The sequence below is a fragment of the Mytilus galloprovincialis genome, chromosome 9, assembly GCF_965363235.1.
Source record: "Mytilus galloprovincialis chromosome 9, xbMytGall1.hap1.1, whole genome shotgun sequence".
Lineage (NCBI taxonomy): Eukaryota > Metazoa > Mollusca > Bivalvia > Mytilida > Mytilidae > Mytilus > Mytilus galloprovincialis.
In genome coordinates, this window is record NC_134846.1 from 71,390,172 (window position 1) to 71,407,536 (window position 17,365).

Consider the following 17,365-nt stretch of genomic DNA (forward strand, 5'->3'; position numbering starts at 1 on the left):
TATATCTCTTACCAAAGGCATTTAAATTGAAAAACGATAATTTCCTGATGAATCCGGACTCGTTTTGAATTTATTTTCCATGTGTCACTTCCTGTTTTCATGTCATTTTAAAACAGAAAGTAGAAAACATGATCTATTGGCTATTCTTGATTTGTTTACAACCTCCATACAATCGTTCAAATTTTATTCAGTTCCAACTTAATAGAAATGATGTCCAAATATCTATTTAGACGTTTTATAAGGATAATGAGTATGCAGTGAGATAATCCTTGCAAGTAAATTTCCTTATTCTAAAAAAAAATAAAACTAACTGTCGAGAAATTGTTAACTAAATTTCCGGATCCCATGTCAGAATCTTTCATAATAAGGGCCAATACAGTCAAATCATACAATAAATGCCAATCATGAATAAGTCCTTTAAAATCTTAAAAGTCAAAGATGAAGCTAGAAATATACATCATTGGTCCCTTGCTGTTACACAAAAATAGGTTGAACTTAATAGCACGCAAAAGTGACTAAAGCCTTCAAAATCCTAGCTTAAACCCAAAGTATTAGTTTTATTATATTTGGTTGAGGCAAACTAAAGTTAGAGAACAGAATCAACAAGAATGTGTCCCAAGTACAAGGATACCCTTTTTCTATGATCAATGGACCGTGAAAATGGGGGAAAATCTCTTAATTTGGCATTAAAATTAGAAAGATCATATCATAAGGAACATGTGTACAAAGTTTCAAAAACTTTAACCTGAAGCGGGACAGACGGACGAACAGACAATGTTAATTGATGTACACTATATCTTTTTTTTTTTACCCTTTTCCATTAAAAATTAATAACAGAGGTCTGTCTCTAGTATACAGGCGCACCCATTCACACTCCATGATTAGTGGACCATAGGAATAGTTTTAAGTCACTGGCATGCTGTAATACTGTATAGCGGCTTATTTTCACGGATAGAACAAAATCATCAAAATAAATTCTGCAAATTAAAAAGTGCACATGCGAAGGTATTGATAAAAGTTTGAATCTGCCAAAATATTTTGTATATCTTATTCAATGAAAATTGCGAAATTTTACACCGGCGAAAATAACACGCTATACTGTCTGGGTCAAGATGCGTATTAGTTTATCCATAGGCAGTAATGGTAACATTTTCTTCTGTTGCTCAGTCTAAGTCGTTAACTTGGGTATGTGTGATGGCTCGTTTCAAAGCTGAGACATTTTGACATATGTGGTTAAATTTTTGGGATACTAAGTGAGATTACTTTTCCCGTAAATTAGCAAACCCTGAGTATCCTTTTGTGATGCTGCTCCTCGTGGTAAAAAATCCCATTTTTAACACAATAAGTTCTCAATAAGTGTCAAATATCACTACACAGAGATTTTTTGTTTACACATGACTTCTGAGTTCCTCATTTCAAGGCGCAATAGGGATATTGTCCCGTCTACCATATTATAAACATCTTACCTGCCCCATAGGCATGCTGTAATATACTGTCTACCATATCAGCAAAACCCATATCTAACATCTGGTCCACTTCATCTAACACTACATGTTGTAATTTAGTTAGATCAAGATTTCCTCTTTCTATATGGTCATATATTCTGCCAGGTGTCCCAACCAGAATATCAATTCCAGTTCTCAGGGCATATTCTGAAACATAAATTAATTTATTCACTTCTACTTTGAGACATCATAACTTGTTCCATCAATGGGACATTGCATAACTGACTTTATCTTTAATATTCATTTTTGTAATCAGCAATCAGGAGGTATCTTAAGAAAAAAACTTAACATGTTTACTTTTATGATTTACAGTTCCATTTTTCTACCTAAATCCCTACCAGTTGAAATTTCTTACCTTGTGGTGCATAGGGTGAGCCCCCATATATGCAGAATGCTGATAGATTTGTACTAACAGAAGAAAAATCTTCACAGACTTGTTTAGCTAACTCTCTAGTAGGGGCCATTACCAAAACCTACAAAAGAAATTTAATTTTCAACAATATAACAAGGTGACTGCAATATAAATCTATTACCTAACAAAAATCATTATGTCTACAGATGGACAAAAAGCAATTTAAATAGGATGTCAGCACAGATTTGTCTTGCCCATCATGTCCCTCTTTTCACTTAACAAAAGGCTGCATGACTGAAACAGTATCATATTTTATCTAGTAATTAAAACTATTAAAGTTTAAGTTGAGATTAAAACTATTAAAGTTTAAGTTGAATTGTCCACCATTCCCATCTTGATGGCAAATGGATTTATTTCTCTCACACTTGTCCTACTTTAAAACTGATGAAATTCTGAGCAGTGGTAAATTTGGCGTCTTGCTTTAGATAGAATGTAACAGAAATTATGATTTGATTCGTTCATTGTGATATGTCAAACACATGATTCATTTCCTTAATAACTGATATCGTAACTGAGATATGATTCCAACAGAAGAACATTTGTCTTACCTTTGGTGCCCTAATAACTGATATTGTAACTGAAATATTCCAACATTTGTCTTACCTGTTGTGCCCTAATAACTGAAATTGTAACTGAGATACGATTCCAACATTTGCCTTACCTTTGGTGCCCTAATAACTGATATCGTAACTGAGATACGATTCCAACATTTGTCTTACCTTTGGTGCCCTAGCTGTTTTCTTTGTTTTGTCACATTTCTGTAGGAGCTCCACCAATGGCAGAGCAAATGACAGCTGAAACAAAAATAATATAATTATTTCCCCCTTGTAGTTTCAAATATGAATTAAAGATGTGGGGTACAACTCAATGACACCTAGTGAAAGCTTAAATTGTCAAAATTAAAAACCACCTACATTTTGTATGCCAGTAAGAACATATCAAAATGAGAAAATCATTGGTTGAAGGGTTCTCAAGATATTGCACAGAAACAACTTTTTTTCTTGTACATTTGAACTGGCTTAATTGTGTAATTTTTTTCTTAAAGGGAACCTCAAACATGGCAAATATACTGGACTTGACCAGGATTTAGATTTAAATAGTTTGACTCATCAGTGAACTGTCCATTGAGCAAGTGAGAATTTTTTCAGGAACTCATCATAGTTATCAACACAATAAGGTTGGTCTGCATGCAACTCAATATTATATATATTTTACCATTGATTTAATAATAAACAGCTGCACATGATAAGCCCTTTTTTTAAAAGAATAAAGTTCAATAACTTCTCAATGTCAAATCATAAATTCATGAAAAACTAAAGGGAAGTTATCTTAATAGATTTTAATCAGTTTCATGATAAATACTGAAAGCATTTTCTGAAAACTGGAATATAATATTTAAGAATGAAATCACATTTCTCCGAAACCTAAAATTTAAAATTAATAAAAATCGAAAGGAGCTTGTCAATAGATATAAACAATTCCCTTAAGTTTTATGAAAAAACTGCTGAGAGCATTTTTGAGTAAGTGTCCAAAAACTGGAAAATCCCCCTTTTTTTAATAAAAAAAACCCAACAACACAAAACTCAAAAACTTAAAATCCTAAATTTATAAAAAAACAAAAGCAAGCTCACGCCAAAAGATGTAAACAATTCACCAAAGTTTCATGCAAATTAGTTCAAGTGTTTTGAGATATTGTGCGACATGTTGTAGATGGACAGAAACAGTATACCATCATACGTCCAGTAAACAGGCAAATAAAAACTAAGACTTACAGTTTTGCCAGTTCCAGTCCCTAAAAAAGAAATAAAAGTTCTACTATAAATAAAGGTCAAGGATAATATAGGTAATAGATAATATAGGTCACAGGTTTCTAGACTAAAATATTCAAGTCCAATATAAAAGTCTGCTATAAAAATTTGTGAACTAATGAAAAAAAATAATGCAACCAAGTGATCTAATTCCTATCTAGTCTTTTTTTTGGCTATAATTCATTATTAATGTGGTAAATATGAAAAAAAATATTAAAAGACTTGTTTAACCCAACCACAATTGTGCCTTTACGAAGACGTCTGATTCATTTCTAGTTTATTGTTGTTTGTCTTTGTTTATTTGTATGTTCATAATACAATGTAGTCAGGTGGTCAGTCGTACTGTTCAGTATTTATGGTGATTCCTATTCATCTTTTCATGCATTTGATATTTTATAGTGTGTTTTTCTATGTTGTGATGTTATGCTATTGTTTCAGAAAAAGGGAGAAGGTTTGGTACCATTAAAACGTTTAATCCCACTGCAAATGTTTGCACCTGTCCTAAGTCAGGATTCTGATGTTGATGTTTGTGATTTATACGTTTCTTATACAGATTTGAGCGTTGGTTTTCTCGTTTGAATGGTTTTACACTAGTAATTTTGGGGCCCTTTATAGCTTGTTGTTCCGTGTGAGCCAAGGCTCTGTGTTGAAGGCCGTTCATTGATCTATAATGGTTTACTTTTATAGATTGTTATTTGGATGGAGAGTTATCTCATTGGCACTCACCACATCTTCCTATATCTATTTAGTGTCACGGGTTATTGACTTGCTACAATGCATCTTACTGAGATTTCTCATTCATGTAATTTATATTCATTTTAAATAAGACGATAATAAAGACAACAACAACCATTAATTACCACATGGTAAGAGTTTATTCTGTTGACGTGTTTAGCCAACGACTTCCACTTCAGGTGTTTGTTCACCTTGTTCAAATTCATTTTAATTGTCAACAGTTAAATTTAAATTAGAATTAACATGCCAATGACATGAATACTTTTTTTCTTTGGCGAAGTAAAATTACTTACGTGCTTGCGCAATCAGATTTTTTCCTTCATACACAATGTTATATGTCTTGGCTTGTATAGGAAATAAGTAAGTTACTCCTCTTTCTGAAAAATAAATCATATCTTATATCTCATATAATCCAAAGTTGTACATGTAATCATGTGGGATTTAATAGTGTCCCTCATGAAATAATGTCTACTTGTCCTGTGGGTTGACACTATTTCATGGCTTTTGCAGTAAAAATCTGTCCCCTTCAGGGCCAATATTTCATGGCAATGGACATTATTAGATACCAAAATTCTATGAAAAAATGTCCAGGTGGACACTTTTTCACAGACACTATTATGTCTCACAATCACACGCAATGGCTTTATAAAATGGCAATTTATTGTTTAGATTTAGTCTCATTTCTTATATTATATATTATCTTGGAAGAGATTATTACTGCTACAACAGGGGTTTATCTGGGTATTTTGGGAAAAAGGACCCTGGCCAGTTTTGGGAATTTTTTAGCGCAGTTTTCAATGAAATTGGGAAAACAACCAATATACCAGATGTTAGTTTTAGTGTGTTTAGTTCATTACATTTGTTTTTAAATATAACAACATGGCATTAAAGTTTATTTGAGTATCAAAATAATGAGTTCTAACTTTTTAAAGGATTGTTATTTTTTTTTATTTTGACATGAAAATTTGTGAACTAAAATATTTTGAGTTCTGTATAAAATATATCCTATTTCTATTTTCTTTTATCTATATCTTTTACTTTTCAATTTTAGTGTTGCTATGATAGCTGTCACATGTTTGGTTCTTTTCATTTTTTATTAACAGTATTTGACTGACAAACCCGGAATTATATACTTGTTCGTTTCCGGATTTGATCTGGTTTTAGTAATTTCCCACACTTCCTGTTTATTTATGGCAGGCATTGTTTGTCAAATGTTGTTTGTCATTCAATATGTTTCAACTTGGATTTACACATTACTTGTTGATGATTTTTTACATAAAGCTAGCTGTTGAATAAAATAAACATCTCTGTCATGAATAATAAAGATGAAAATAAATTTTGTGATCATTTGGGAATTTTGCTCCCAAAATTGGGAAAAATGTAGGGTTTTTGCCGTTGGGAATGGGTCCGAAAACCGGACCCTGTGGAATGCTAGAAAAATCCATGTACAATCATCTTAGGCCAGGACTTTTAAATTTGTTGGTTAACGGATCCGCCAACCTGATTTTGCAGATTTCAAGAATAAAAAGAAAATTGACTTTTCATACTTTTTTATTCTAATCTACATACACAGTTAGATTTGGCATATCAAAGAACCCCAATTATTCAATTTTTGATGAATCAAACAGTTTAATTTTGGACCCTGATTTGGACCAACTTGAAAACTGGGCCAATAATCAAAAATCTAAGTACATTTTTAGATTCAGCATATCAAAGAACCCTAAGGATTCAATTTTTGTTAAAATCAAACTAAGTTTAATTTGGACCCTTTGGACCTTAATGTAGACCAATTTGAAAACGGGACCAAAAATTAAGAATCTACATACACAGTTAGATTCGGCATATCAAAGAACCCCAATTATTCAATTTTTGATGAAATCAAAGAAAGTTCAATTTTGGACCCTTTGGGCCCCTTATTCCTAAACTGTTGGGACCAAAACTCCCAAAATCAAACCCAACATTCCTTTTATGGTCATAAACCTAGTGTTTAAATTTCATAGATTTCTATTTACTTACACTAAAGTTATGGTGCGAAAAACAAGAATAATGCTTATTTGGGCCCCTTTTTGGCCCGTAATTCCTAAACTGTTGGGACCTCAAATCCCAAAATCAATCCCAACCTTCCTTTTGTGGTCATAAACCTTGTGTTTAAATTTCATTGATTTCTTTTTACTTATACTAAAGTTATTGTGCGAAAACCAAAAATAATGCTTATTTGGGACCTTTTTTGGCCCCTAATTCCTAAACTGTTGGAACCAAAACTCCCAAAATCAATCCCAACCTTCCTTTTGTGGTCATAAACCTTGTGTCAAAATTTCATAGATTTCTTTTCCCTTAAACTAAAGTTATAGTGCGAAAACCAAGAATAATGCTTATTTGGGCCCTTTTTGGCCCCTTATTCCTAAAATGTTGGAACCAAAACTTCCAAAATCAATCCCAACCTTCCTTTTGTGGTCATAAATCTTCTGTTCAAATTTCATAGATTTCTATTGACTTAAACTAAAGTTAGAGTGCGAAAACTAAAAGTATTCGGACGACGACGACGACACCAACATCATACCAATATACGACCAAAAAGTTTTCAATTTTTGCGGTCGTATAATAAAAAAAATATTGTCCAGTTGGATAAAAAACGGGAATGCATGACAACAGATTAACCCGATATTCTCGTTTTTCCAGTGGACGAGTCTATCATGTTTTTGACACTTGTGTTGAAACTTATTTTCGTACGAAGTTTTTACATTTTTTTTCTTTATCAGTTTTCATGCTTGAAATCATAATTCACCAAGTTTTCTGGAATTGATTAAGAGCTATGTGAATCTGTTTTTCTTGTTTGTGAAATGACGATTTAATTTCGTCTTTGTCCTTGCACCCCCCTTTTTTTACGGGAAATTATTAGAATGTCATACGATGTTTATGATCTCCCTCATGCATAGCTCTGATTCCTTTCACAGATTTGGCTATACTTTTTGGACCTTTTGGATTATGGCTCTTCATCTTTTATATAAGCTTTGGATTTCAAATATTTTGGCCACGAGCATCACTGAAGAGACATGTATTGTCGAAAGGTGCATCTGGTGCAGTAAAATTGGTACCGTTAATGTTATTATGACAGCTGATCAATAAAATCTAAGAAATGATGACAAAATAGCATAACAAACATATTAACAAGTTGGACACAGGGTTACTTTATGATGCTTATGTTTGTAATAAAATTTTAGATGCAGAAAACATTAATTGTTCGTATTCATCTATGAAATATGTACTTCAATCACTTGATATACAAAATTTAGATACAAAGCTCAATAAATTAATTAAATTTGTAAAATGTAAACTTTGTAATAGTTTCAAAACATTTTGGTTGGTCAAAAGATCTGAAACCTTATCACAAGGTAATAGTAAATTAGAGAATTATTTCAACCTCAAGACTGACTTTGTAAAGGAGGCCTATTTATCAATTAAAGATTTTAGTATAAGAAGAGCTATATGTAAAATGAGAATAAGTGCTCATGATCTTAAAATTGAGAAAGATAGATATAATAAAAAATACATAGAGAGAACTCAACGTCTATGTCATCATTGCTTATCACATGGATCAAATTCTATTGAAGATGAGACCCATTTTACAGTAAATTGTCCATTATATGATGAACAGAGGAAATTATTATATGATAAAGTTATAACTTTTTGTACTAATTTTAAAGAACTACCTAATGATAAGAAATATTTCTCGCTGTTCACAAATGAGCATTTACCAACTCTCATGTGCCTAGGAAATTACATTATTAAAGGGTTAGAAATAAGATCCAGATGTAAACAAAATATATGAAGTAATTTAGTATTTTATTGTTTTAAGATTTAATATAATAGTTATATGAAACACATGTTGTGTTAGGCTCTGATCCTGTTCATAACGTTAAAGTATGTATTAGTTTTCTGTTTTGCTTTTTCCAATCATATTGTGTTGTAAAATGATGCCCTTTATGAGTTCTTGATTAGATTAATAAAATTCTTATTGTTAGAAAGGTGAAATATACATTTATTTGCATATTTTTCCCAACCGACCATCCCATCATCATGGGGAAAATCCGTAAACCAACAAATTAAAAAACCCTGGCCTTACTTGTGAGGTGATTAGGTAAAATTCATCTAGCAAACTTTGGTCAGGGAATTTTAAATTAGGGGTTTGTTTGTGCAGTAATTAATCCTTGCATCACTTTTATAAAGAAACAGGGGCTGCTCTGACTCCCAAAAAGTTGGAGCCAGAAAAATCGCCAGTTTTGAAAACTTGAAGCAAACTTTAGAACCAGCTAGAGTCTTTATTTCTTCTACAAAAATTTAAACTATGTTTAGTTTAAATTTCTTATGCACTTAGCCTGCACTTTACATCATTTAACATGTAATACTAAGTAAGTTATTGCAGAGGGTTTATATAAATACAACAAAACAACAGGTGTACTTTATTTTTTGTCAGTATTTCATATGTACAAGAATATAAATTAGCTTATGGTCTGTATATGCTACAGAATAGAGAAAATGTCTTTAAATCAAAATATAGTAAAGTATAGGAAAAAATGGGTAATTGAATGAAGAAAACAAAATAAGAGGTGTTTAAAAAAAATACAGAATAGTGAAAATTTGTATAAAAAATAAAGAATCTGCAATACTTAACATTTTCTCCAAAGGCCAGCCTAGATCCCAAAAGTTTTTTCCAAGGCCAAGTAGAATTTTTTAGGCTCTACCAGATTTTTTTCTACTACAGGTACATACTTATAAATAGTCTAGAATGTTTTTATAAAGGCAATATTTCATAATTTTGTACAATTTATTTTTTTAACTTTTACCAATTAAAATGAAGATTTGAATGACATTGTCAAGAAATGAACATTTTTACATAAGAAAACGTTGGCACCAGAAATATCGCCAGAAGCCGTATTTTGTCGCCAGATGAAATACAAAATCGCATGGATAAATATTTTACCACTTAGTTTCTTCAAGGACTGTTGAGATATGTTAAAGTTGCTGAATGCACCATTTTTTTCATCAGGTGTTAATTCCTTCTCTGTTGTATTGTCAGCAGCTTTTGTTTGGTCCTCTGTGCTGTCATTGGATGGTGCTGACTCCTCAAGTCCATTGGTTGCTTTGTCTGTTTTCTTTGATTTCTTTTCTTTTTTCACTTTAGTTTTTTCCTTCTACAAAAATAAATAATAATTCAAGTTATCTCTAAATTTTGTCACTTACTTTTGGAATTCTTGAACAAATCTCTAATAATAACCATGTGACATTATAATTTATAACTAGTAAATACAATGTATAACTGTAAATAGTTAATTTTCATAGGAAGTACCATGTATGCCATTAATTCTTTGTCCAATTCCTTTCCATGTTAAATTTAAAGCATACATAGCTCAGCTCTCTGAAGTTATAAAATAAAGTGGCAGTTATTTCATGTCAAGGCACGACCTTCACTTGTCTTGAGACTAATTAAAAAAGTGCCAAAAATAGAAAATTCAGACAATAGAAACAGGGAAATATATCCTCTAATGGGTCCATTATAGATTGCATATTTATCTGTCAATAAAGGGGGAATGTGTCCATGGGACACAAATTATAATGTTATAAAGGGACATAAAATGAGAACTGTAAAAGTCAAGTAATTTGCGTATATGTTTCATAACATTTGGTTGACGCAAACTTAATTTAGTGAACAGAAATGAAAAAAATCCATAAATTTTTCCATTTGTAAAGGAGATAACTCTAGAACGATAAAAGTGATTCCACCAAAATTCATACTTGATCATTGTTTTGTGGTAATAAGCATTGTGTATGAGTTTCATAACATTTGGTTGAGGCAAACTAAAGTAAGAATGGAAACGAAAAAAAACTAGCAATTTTTCCATTTGAAAAGGGCCACAACTCGTGAACAGTAAAAATGACACCACTAAAATTCAAACTTGATCTGTGTTTTGTGGTAATAAGTATTGTGTATAAGTTTCATAACAATTAAGTAAGAGAATCGAAAAAGAAAATTTAGCAATATGTCCATTTGTAAAGGGACATAACTCTAGAACGGTAAAAGTGAAGCAACCATTGTGTATAAGTTCATAACCTTTGGTTGAGGCAAACTTACGTAAAAGAACGGAAACCAATTTTGGGACGTACTGAGGGACGTACATTTATTATACAGATAGATGGACAAGGGTACAACTTAATGCCCCCGCTGTATATACTACTTTATAATGTTCTTTCTGACAAGGCAACAATTACTGGTGTAATATGTATACATTGTACAAGCTTTTGCATCAAATTTTTTTGTTGTGCTTTTGTTTTTTTAAAAGGTAATGCTGTTGCACAATGCAAGCAGCACATGATAATATATGTATCTATACTTGAGTGGTTACCCTACAATTATTTAATACTTGGTGTTGCTGTTAATTGACTTTTCTAATTCTTAGCCGAGGCAGTTCCTCAAAAGCTTGCAATTGTATGGTAGCAATTACTGTACCTGCTATCATCCTTTTAGTTTATTTTTATTAACTAAATATTTACATTGATCAAATTTATTCTTCATTGTGTGTAAATTTAAATTTGTGTTACTTCGTTCTTTGATTGAATTTAGTCTTTCCAATTGATATTTTATAGTGTGTCTTTCTATGTTGCGATAGTATACTATAGCTTCAAAAAAGGGAGAAGGTTTAGTACCATAACAAGGTTAAATCCCTCTGCAATACACCTTAGCACTATTTGTCAGCCATTGCTGGATATCACGCAGGTTACTGTAAAATTTTGACGTCATAAAACAAAACATCTGACGCCACAATGGAAAAGTGATTGTTGTATGCGTCAAAAGTTCAAGCGGCCGGGTTAGCCAGTATTAACGATAAGGTGTATTGTTTGCACCTGTCCTAAGTCAGGAATATTATGTTCAGTGGTTATCGTCCATTTGTGTGGTTCATAAGTGTTTCTGGTTTTTCATTTTTAAATACATTAGACCTTTGGTTTTCCCGTTTAAATTTGTTTTACACCAGTAATTTTTGGGCCCTAAATAGCTTGCTGTTCGGTGTGGTTTACTTTTATAAATTGTTACTTGGGTGGAGATTTGTCTCACTGGCACTCTTACCACATCTTCCTATATCTATATACAAAATTCACAAATGTATACCGACCATGGCTTCCAAAATGGTCATATATTCAAGATATTTAAAAATTTACCGGACATAGTCAATCATTGGTTAGTGGATGGCCAACTGATTACAATAAACAGTGATATTGTTGTCTTTTTTCAAAACTACATGTACCTCTACCGTTTTTTATTGGGAAAATGCATATTTTTTATTGAAATTGGAAAATTTGAATATTTTATTTTAAACTCATCTCCGATTTTTTGCTGACCTGTGCTGTCTTTTTTGCACTGTTATTCATGTATAGTTTTATTGTCAGACATTTTCAACCTGAAAGGTACTTTTCGAAGAAGGGGAAAGAAACAGAAACAATGATGGTACTTAATGCATTGAAAACCACATGTGTTACAAACACCATGATGATTCTGATCAGAAAACTGGATCTCAAAAGTACTTCCTAATATCAAAACTAGAGGCTCTCAAGAGCCTGTGTCGCTCACCTGTTACTGTAATTACTAATGTTGGCCATCTCGGTTGGTAAGCAGGGTCATTACACTTTTTTTAAAATAGATACCCTATTAATGATTGTGGTCAAGATTGGTTAAATTTGCCCAGTTTTAGAAAAGAAGATGTTTGTACAAGTTACAAAATGACAAAAAGTTGTTCAATATTGACTATAAAGGGCAATAACTCCTCAAGGGGTCCTCTGGCAATTTTGGTCATGTTGACTTATTTGTAGATCTTACTTTGCTGAACTTATTGCTGTTTACAGTTTATCTCTATCTATAATAGTATTCAAGATAATAACCAAAAACTGCAAAATTTCCTTAAAAATTACCAATTTTAGGGCAGCAACCCAACAACAGGTTGTCGGATTTATCTGAAAATTTGTTATCTTATTCTGATGGACGTTAAGATCTTAAAAGATTTGCCTTAAATGTCTTAGTTTCAAAGATATAAAGCAAAAACTGCACTTTACCACTATGTTCTAATTTTAGTCATGTCGGCCATTTTGTTTGGCAGGCAGGGTCATCAGACACATTTTTAAACTTTATACCACAATGATGATTGTGGCCGAGTTTGGTTAAATTTGGCCCAGTAGTTTCAGAGAAGAAGATTTTTGTACAAGTTACAAACCAGATGGTCTGCAGGGCAAAGCTTTATACGACCGCAGAGGTTGAACCCTGAATGGTTGGGGCAAGTATGGACACAACATTCAAGCTTAATTCAGCTCTAAATTTGGATTGTGATTAAATAGTTGACACAGCATAGGTTTCCGACGAATGAATGTGGTCTAATAAACTTAAAATTTATTTTTTGCCTTTGAGCAATTCACTATGCTGTTGAATATTAATCCTCTCATCCTCTCAAAAAAATGTTCGAAGAAATTTTCTTTTTATTTATGAAATTTGAAATGAAAAAAAATAGAACCCTACAATTGAAAATACTTGCTATTGTATAATACTGTGCAATTGAAGATTTCTTGCTATTGCGCAATACTGTGCAATTGAAAATTTCTTGCTATTGCGCAATACTGTGCAATTGAAAATTTCTTGCTATTGCACAACACTGTGCAATTGAAGATTTCTTGCTTTTGCACAATACTTAATATAATAATTTTGGATCTGATTTGAACCAACTTGAAAACTGGGCCCATAATCAAAAATCTAAGTACATGTTTAGATTCACTCCAGTCTTCACGCTGAGTGGCAGCCCTGGCAGCCCAGGCTTGTAAAATTGCTCTCGGGCCTGTAAAAATCATATTTACAGGCCAACAGAATCTAACTAAAAATTTTCAAAAAATGAGCGTCGGGCCTGTAGATTTAACAGTTCATCATGAAGACTGCATCATTCAGCATATCAAAGAAGCCCAAGAATTCAATTTTTGTTAAAATCAAACTTAGTTTAATTTTGGACCCTTTGGACTTTAATGTAGACCAATTTGAAAACGGGACCAAAAATTAAGAATCTACATACACAGTTAGACTTGGCATATCAAGGAACCCCAATTATTCAATTTTTGATGAAATCAAACAACAGGGACTAAACTTAACTGTTTTTGTCTAGGGGCCAGCTGGGACCCTAAGATATTTTTTTCAGGGGCCCAGTTGAAAATTTAGGAGCCCAACCAATCTTTATATAAAAGACTAAATGAAAATAAAACTGAAAATACTTGTTATATACTTACTAACAGTGTTCCAGCTTGAATCTCAGGGCAGAAAAGTGCTAGTGCTCCTAAGTAAGGAGTTTTATAAATAAAACAGGTGAGATGGGAGAGGATTATATTATTTTGATGCAACAATACATTGCATATATTGCAGAAGCTTAGAACTGTTACTTTTTTTCTCCACAATTGTTAAAATTAAACGCATTTTAAAGTGCCCCCATGTAAGGAGGATCATAAATACAAGAAGTAAAACAGGAAGTACAGTCTTGTTTATGCTCAAATACAAATTTCTCTGATTCTTCTTTAAATGTATGTTCATGGTATGAAACAAAACAGTTTTTTTTAATAAAGCTTATAATACTTAAATTATTGCCACCAGAAATGTGTTATAACAACAATTTTTTTTTTTATTTGTCAAGACGCCCCGAGGAGCAGTACAATTATAGTTTAAATTAAAGTGTACAAATAATTGTGGTGATTTTTTTCATTGAAGTTACAATACATGACAATAAAACTAAAACTATATTGTATAAGAGAAGGGAGACAACAAACACAGTATATATTCTCAAAGATAATGAGTGAGTGAACACAATCAGTACCGTTTTATAATTAGAAGAGCTGTGGACTACTCATGTGTTAATACTTAGTTTTACTCTTCTAGTCTTTATTAAACTATCTATTAATTTAATCATTATGTTATTAACAAATGGATCTTCATTTGACGTCAACCATACAAATTTAGATTGGTCATTTAAAGTTTTAAAATTAGTAAATTTAGAGGATAAATTTAAAATAAAACTGGACCTTTCAGTTTTAAGTGATGGACATTGAAGAAGAAAATGAATTTCATCCTCAACAATGTCATTATTACATAATTTACAAAATCTTTTATCTGGGGGTATTCCTTTATGTCTTCCCTTTTCTATTTCAAGTTCATGGGCACTAATTCTAAATTTGGTTAACTCATTTAATGTTTTACAATTATTTAACAATAAATATTTTTCTAGGCCTATATTATTTTTAAATAGTCTATAGGTCCTTAATTTATTTCCTTGCACCATGCCAGGTTTGTCATTATTTAGTTGGTTAAGCCAAATTTCATCATATTTAATTCGGAGTTTTTTAATGATAATTGACTTTATATGAGATTTGTGATTTAACAAATATTCTGGGGTTAAATTAAGATATTTAAATAATGAATAAATGCTTCCCAACCAATTGTCTTTATATGTTTTAGATAAAATTTTGGACTCTTCAAATGCTTCTTTAATGAGAGAGTTCTTTTGTTCTGTAAGTCTGAGCCAAAATTTAGTCATATTAAGAATAACCTCAAGAGATAGGGGTAGCGCCCCAACTCTCCCATCACTGCTAGGTTTGTTGATCTTCTAGGTACCTGTAGAGAATATTTACAAAATTTAACATGTAATTTTTCGATAACTAGATCTTTGCACATTTGGAAAAAAAATAGTTGTCTCCTTTAGATTGTAACTTATTTGGAGAGAATTGGCCACAAATTTCTGAGCTATATAACAAAATTGTCTTCAGTATGTGGTCAAAAAGATGTAAAAGTGTTTTAATATTAGGTTTAAAATGGGTGAAAAATCTTTTTAATTTAAAAAAGGCTTTTAATGCTTTATTATAAAGATTAAACTTAGCATCTGTAAATCTGCCAGATACAGTGAATATCATGCCAAGATAATTATATTTTTTCTCATTATTAATAAGTTGACCATTAAATGTGAATTTTTCCTTTGGTAATCTTCCTGTGTTATTAAAAATTAATACTTTTGTTTTTTTCATGTTAATTTCTAGTCCCCATTTATTACAATAATCCATTAAATTATCTAAACAATTTTGTAATCCAGATGAAGTTCATACATGTGAACCTCCTGACGGGAGTACAATAATCCCGTTTTCAGGGGTCTCCTCCCGTCCTCCCGTTTATTAGAAAAAACTCCCGTGTATGAAATATTTCATGAATGAAAATTTTCGGACGCCATATTTGATCATTTCTTACTACTGTACGGTGTAATTGACACCTGTGTTAAATTTTACCTGTAAATCAAAGAAGATGTATAATTATATGACTTCACTTGACAGCTTGGGTGTCAAACATACTGGTAATCAATGATATTTACCTCTGGCTAACTGCCGTTGTTTAATAAAACCTTTGAGTATTGGAAATAATTGAAATACATTTTGGTTACTTCCCTTTGTTTTATCCTGTTTTCAGTTATTTTGCTTTTAAAAATGTAATTTGTAAAAAGACTATAACTGATTAATATTTTCATCAAATAATCATAAAAGGATGGTAATTAAATGAATTTAAATGTTTTGAGACAAATAAAAAAATATAAATTTAGAAATTATTTTAGCAATCTAGACTTCCTTTCAAAAATTAAATTGAAGTTTATATGGTAAATCTGTCTGTCAAAAATGTGACAGGAATATACAATATGTACATTTATACTGAGTAAAAAAACTAGGTACATTACTATAGTATTAATGAATGGGTGTTTTTATAATGGCCCTGTTATATGTCCAAGGTCTGTTATAATGGTCGAGGAAGTCTGTAATGGCCCGAGGCAACGCCGAGGGCCATTACAGACATCCGAGGCCATTATTACTGACCAAGGACATATAACAGAGCCATTATAAAAACACCCATTTCTTAATACATTTATTAACCAACTGAATAACAGTGTATGTGTTAATATACCAAATATTCAAGATATTAAGTTGACAGAAGTTATGTGTTGAAAAACAGGAGGAACAGTGATCCCTATATATGGTTCTTTAATGTTGGTTGCTGGTTACTAAATTAAATAAAATACAAAAAAGTATTATACTCTTTACAACTTAATTTTATTAACTTTATTAAAAACCCTTACTGTGCTTTATACAGACAAACCGGGCATTAATACAGGGCCATTACAGAAAAAACAGGGCCATTAGGCCAGAACTTTTTAATTTGTTGGTTTACGGATCCGCCGACCCGATTTTGCCGATTTCCAGAATAAAAATAAAATTGACTTTCATGCTTTTTTATTCCCGCCGACCTTAACAAATGCATTATCCCTGGAAAATAATTAAACAATCTTTTTTTTTTTTATGAAATGAAATGCTTTAATCACTAACAAAATTGATAACACTTTCTGTAGTGAAAAAATAAAACTTCCGGTTTACGTTTCTAAAAATTGACAAATCAATTATAAATGACCTTGAAATGTCGTTTGCGCATATAATTTTGCGAAACGAAACCTGTGTTTAAAACCAACTACACAATGAGTTCGTTTCCCGTATTTGTAATCAGTCCGTAAGATGCATCATCTGATAGAAATGGACTTGTCTTCGGGAATGCATGACAACAGATTAACCCGATATTCTCGTTTTTCCAGTGGACGAGTCTATTTCGTTTTTGACACGTGTGTTGAAACTTATTTTCGTACGACGTTTTTACATTTTTTTCTTTATCAGTTTTCGTGCTTGAAGATCATACTTCAACAAGTTTTCTGGAGTTGATAAAGAGCTACGCGAATCTGTTTTTCTTGTTTAATTTCGTCTTTTCCGTGCATCCCCCCCTTTTTGTACGGAAAATTATTAGAATGTCATGCGAT

General features: G+C 31.7%; 1 protein-coding gene across 1 annotated transcript in view; it reads right to left on the minus strand.

The window, feature by feature from the left end:
• LOC143045826 (nucleolar RNA helicase 2-like) overlaps positions 1-17,365 on the minus strand; it is a 49,191-nt gene that overhangs the window by 25,986 nt on the left and 5,840 nt on the right. Inside the window, exons 2-7 of the mRNA XM_076218610.1 lie at positions 9,442-9,652; positions 4,754-4,837; positions 3,690-3,709; positions 2,637-2,711; positions 1,861-1,978; positions 1,467-1,652 (exon numbers count right to left, since the gene is read on the minus strand). Of these exons, the coding sequence (XP_076074725.1) occupies positions 1,467-1,652; positions 1,861-1,978; positions 2,637-2,711; positions 3,690-3,709; positions 4,754-4,837; positions 9,442-9,652 (694 nt within the window). The remainder of the gene's footprint in view (positions 1-1,466; positions 1,653-1,860; positions 1,979-2,636; positions 2,712-3,689; positions 3,710-4,753; positions 4,838-9,441; positions 9,653-17,365) is intronic.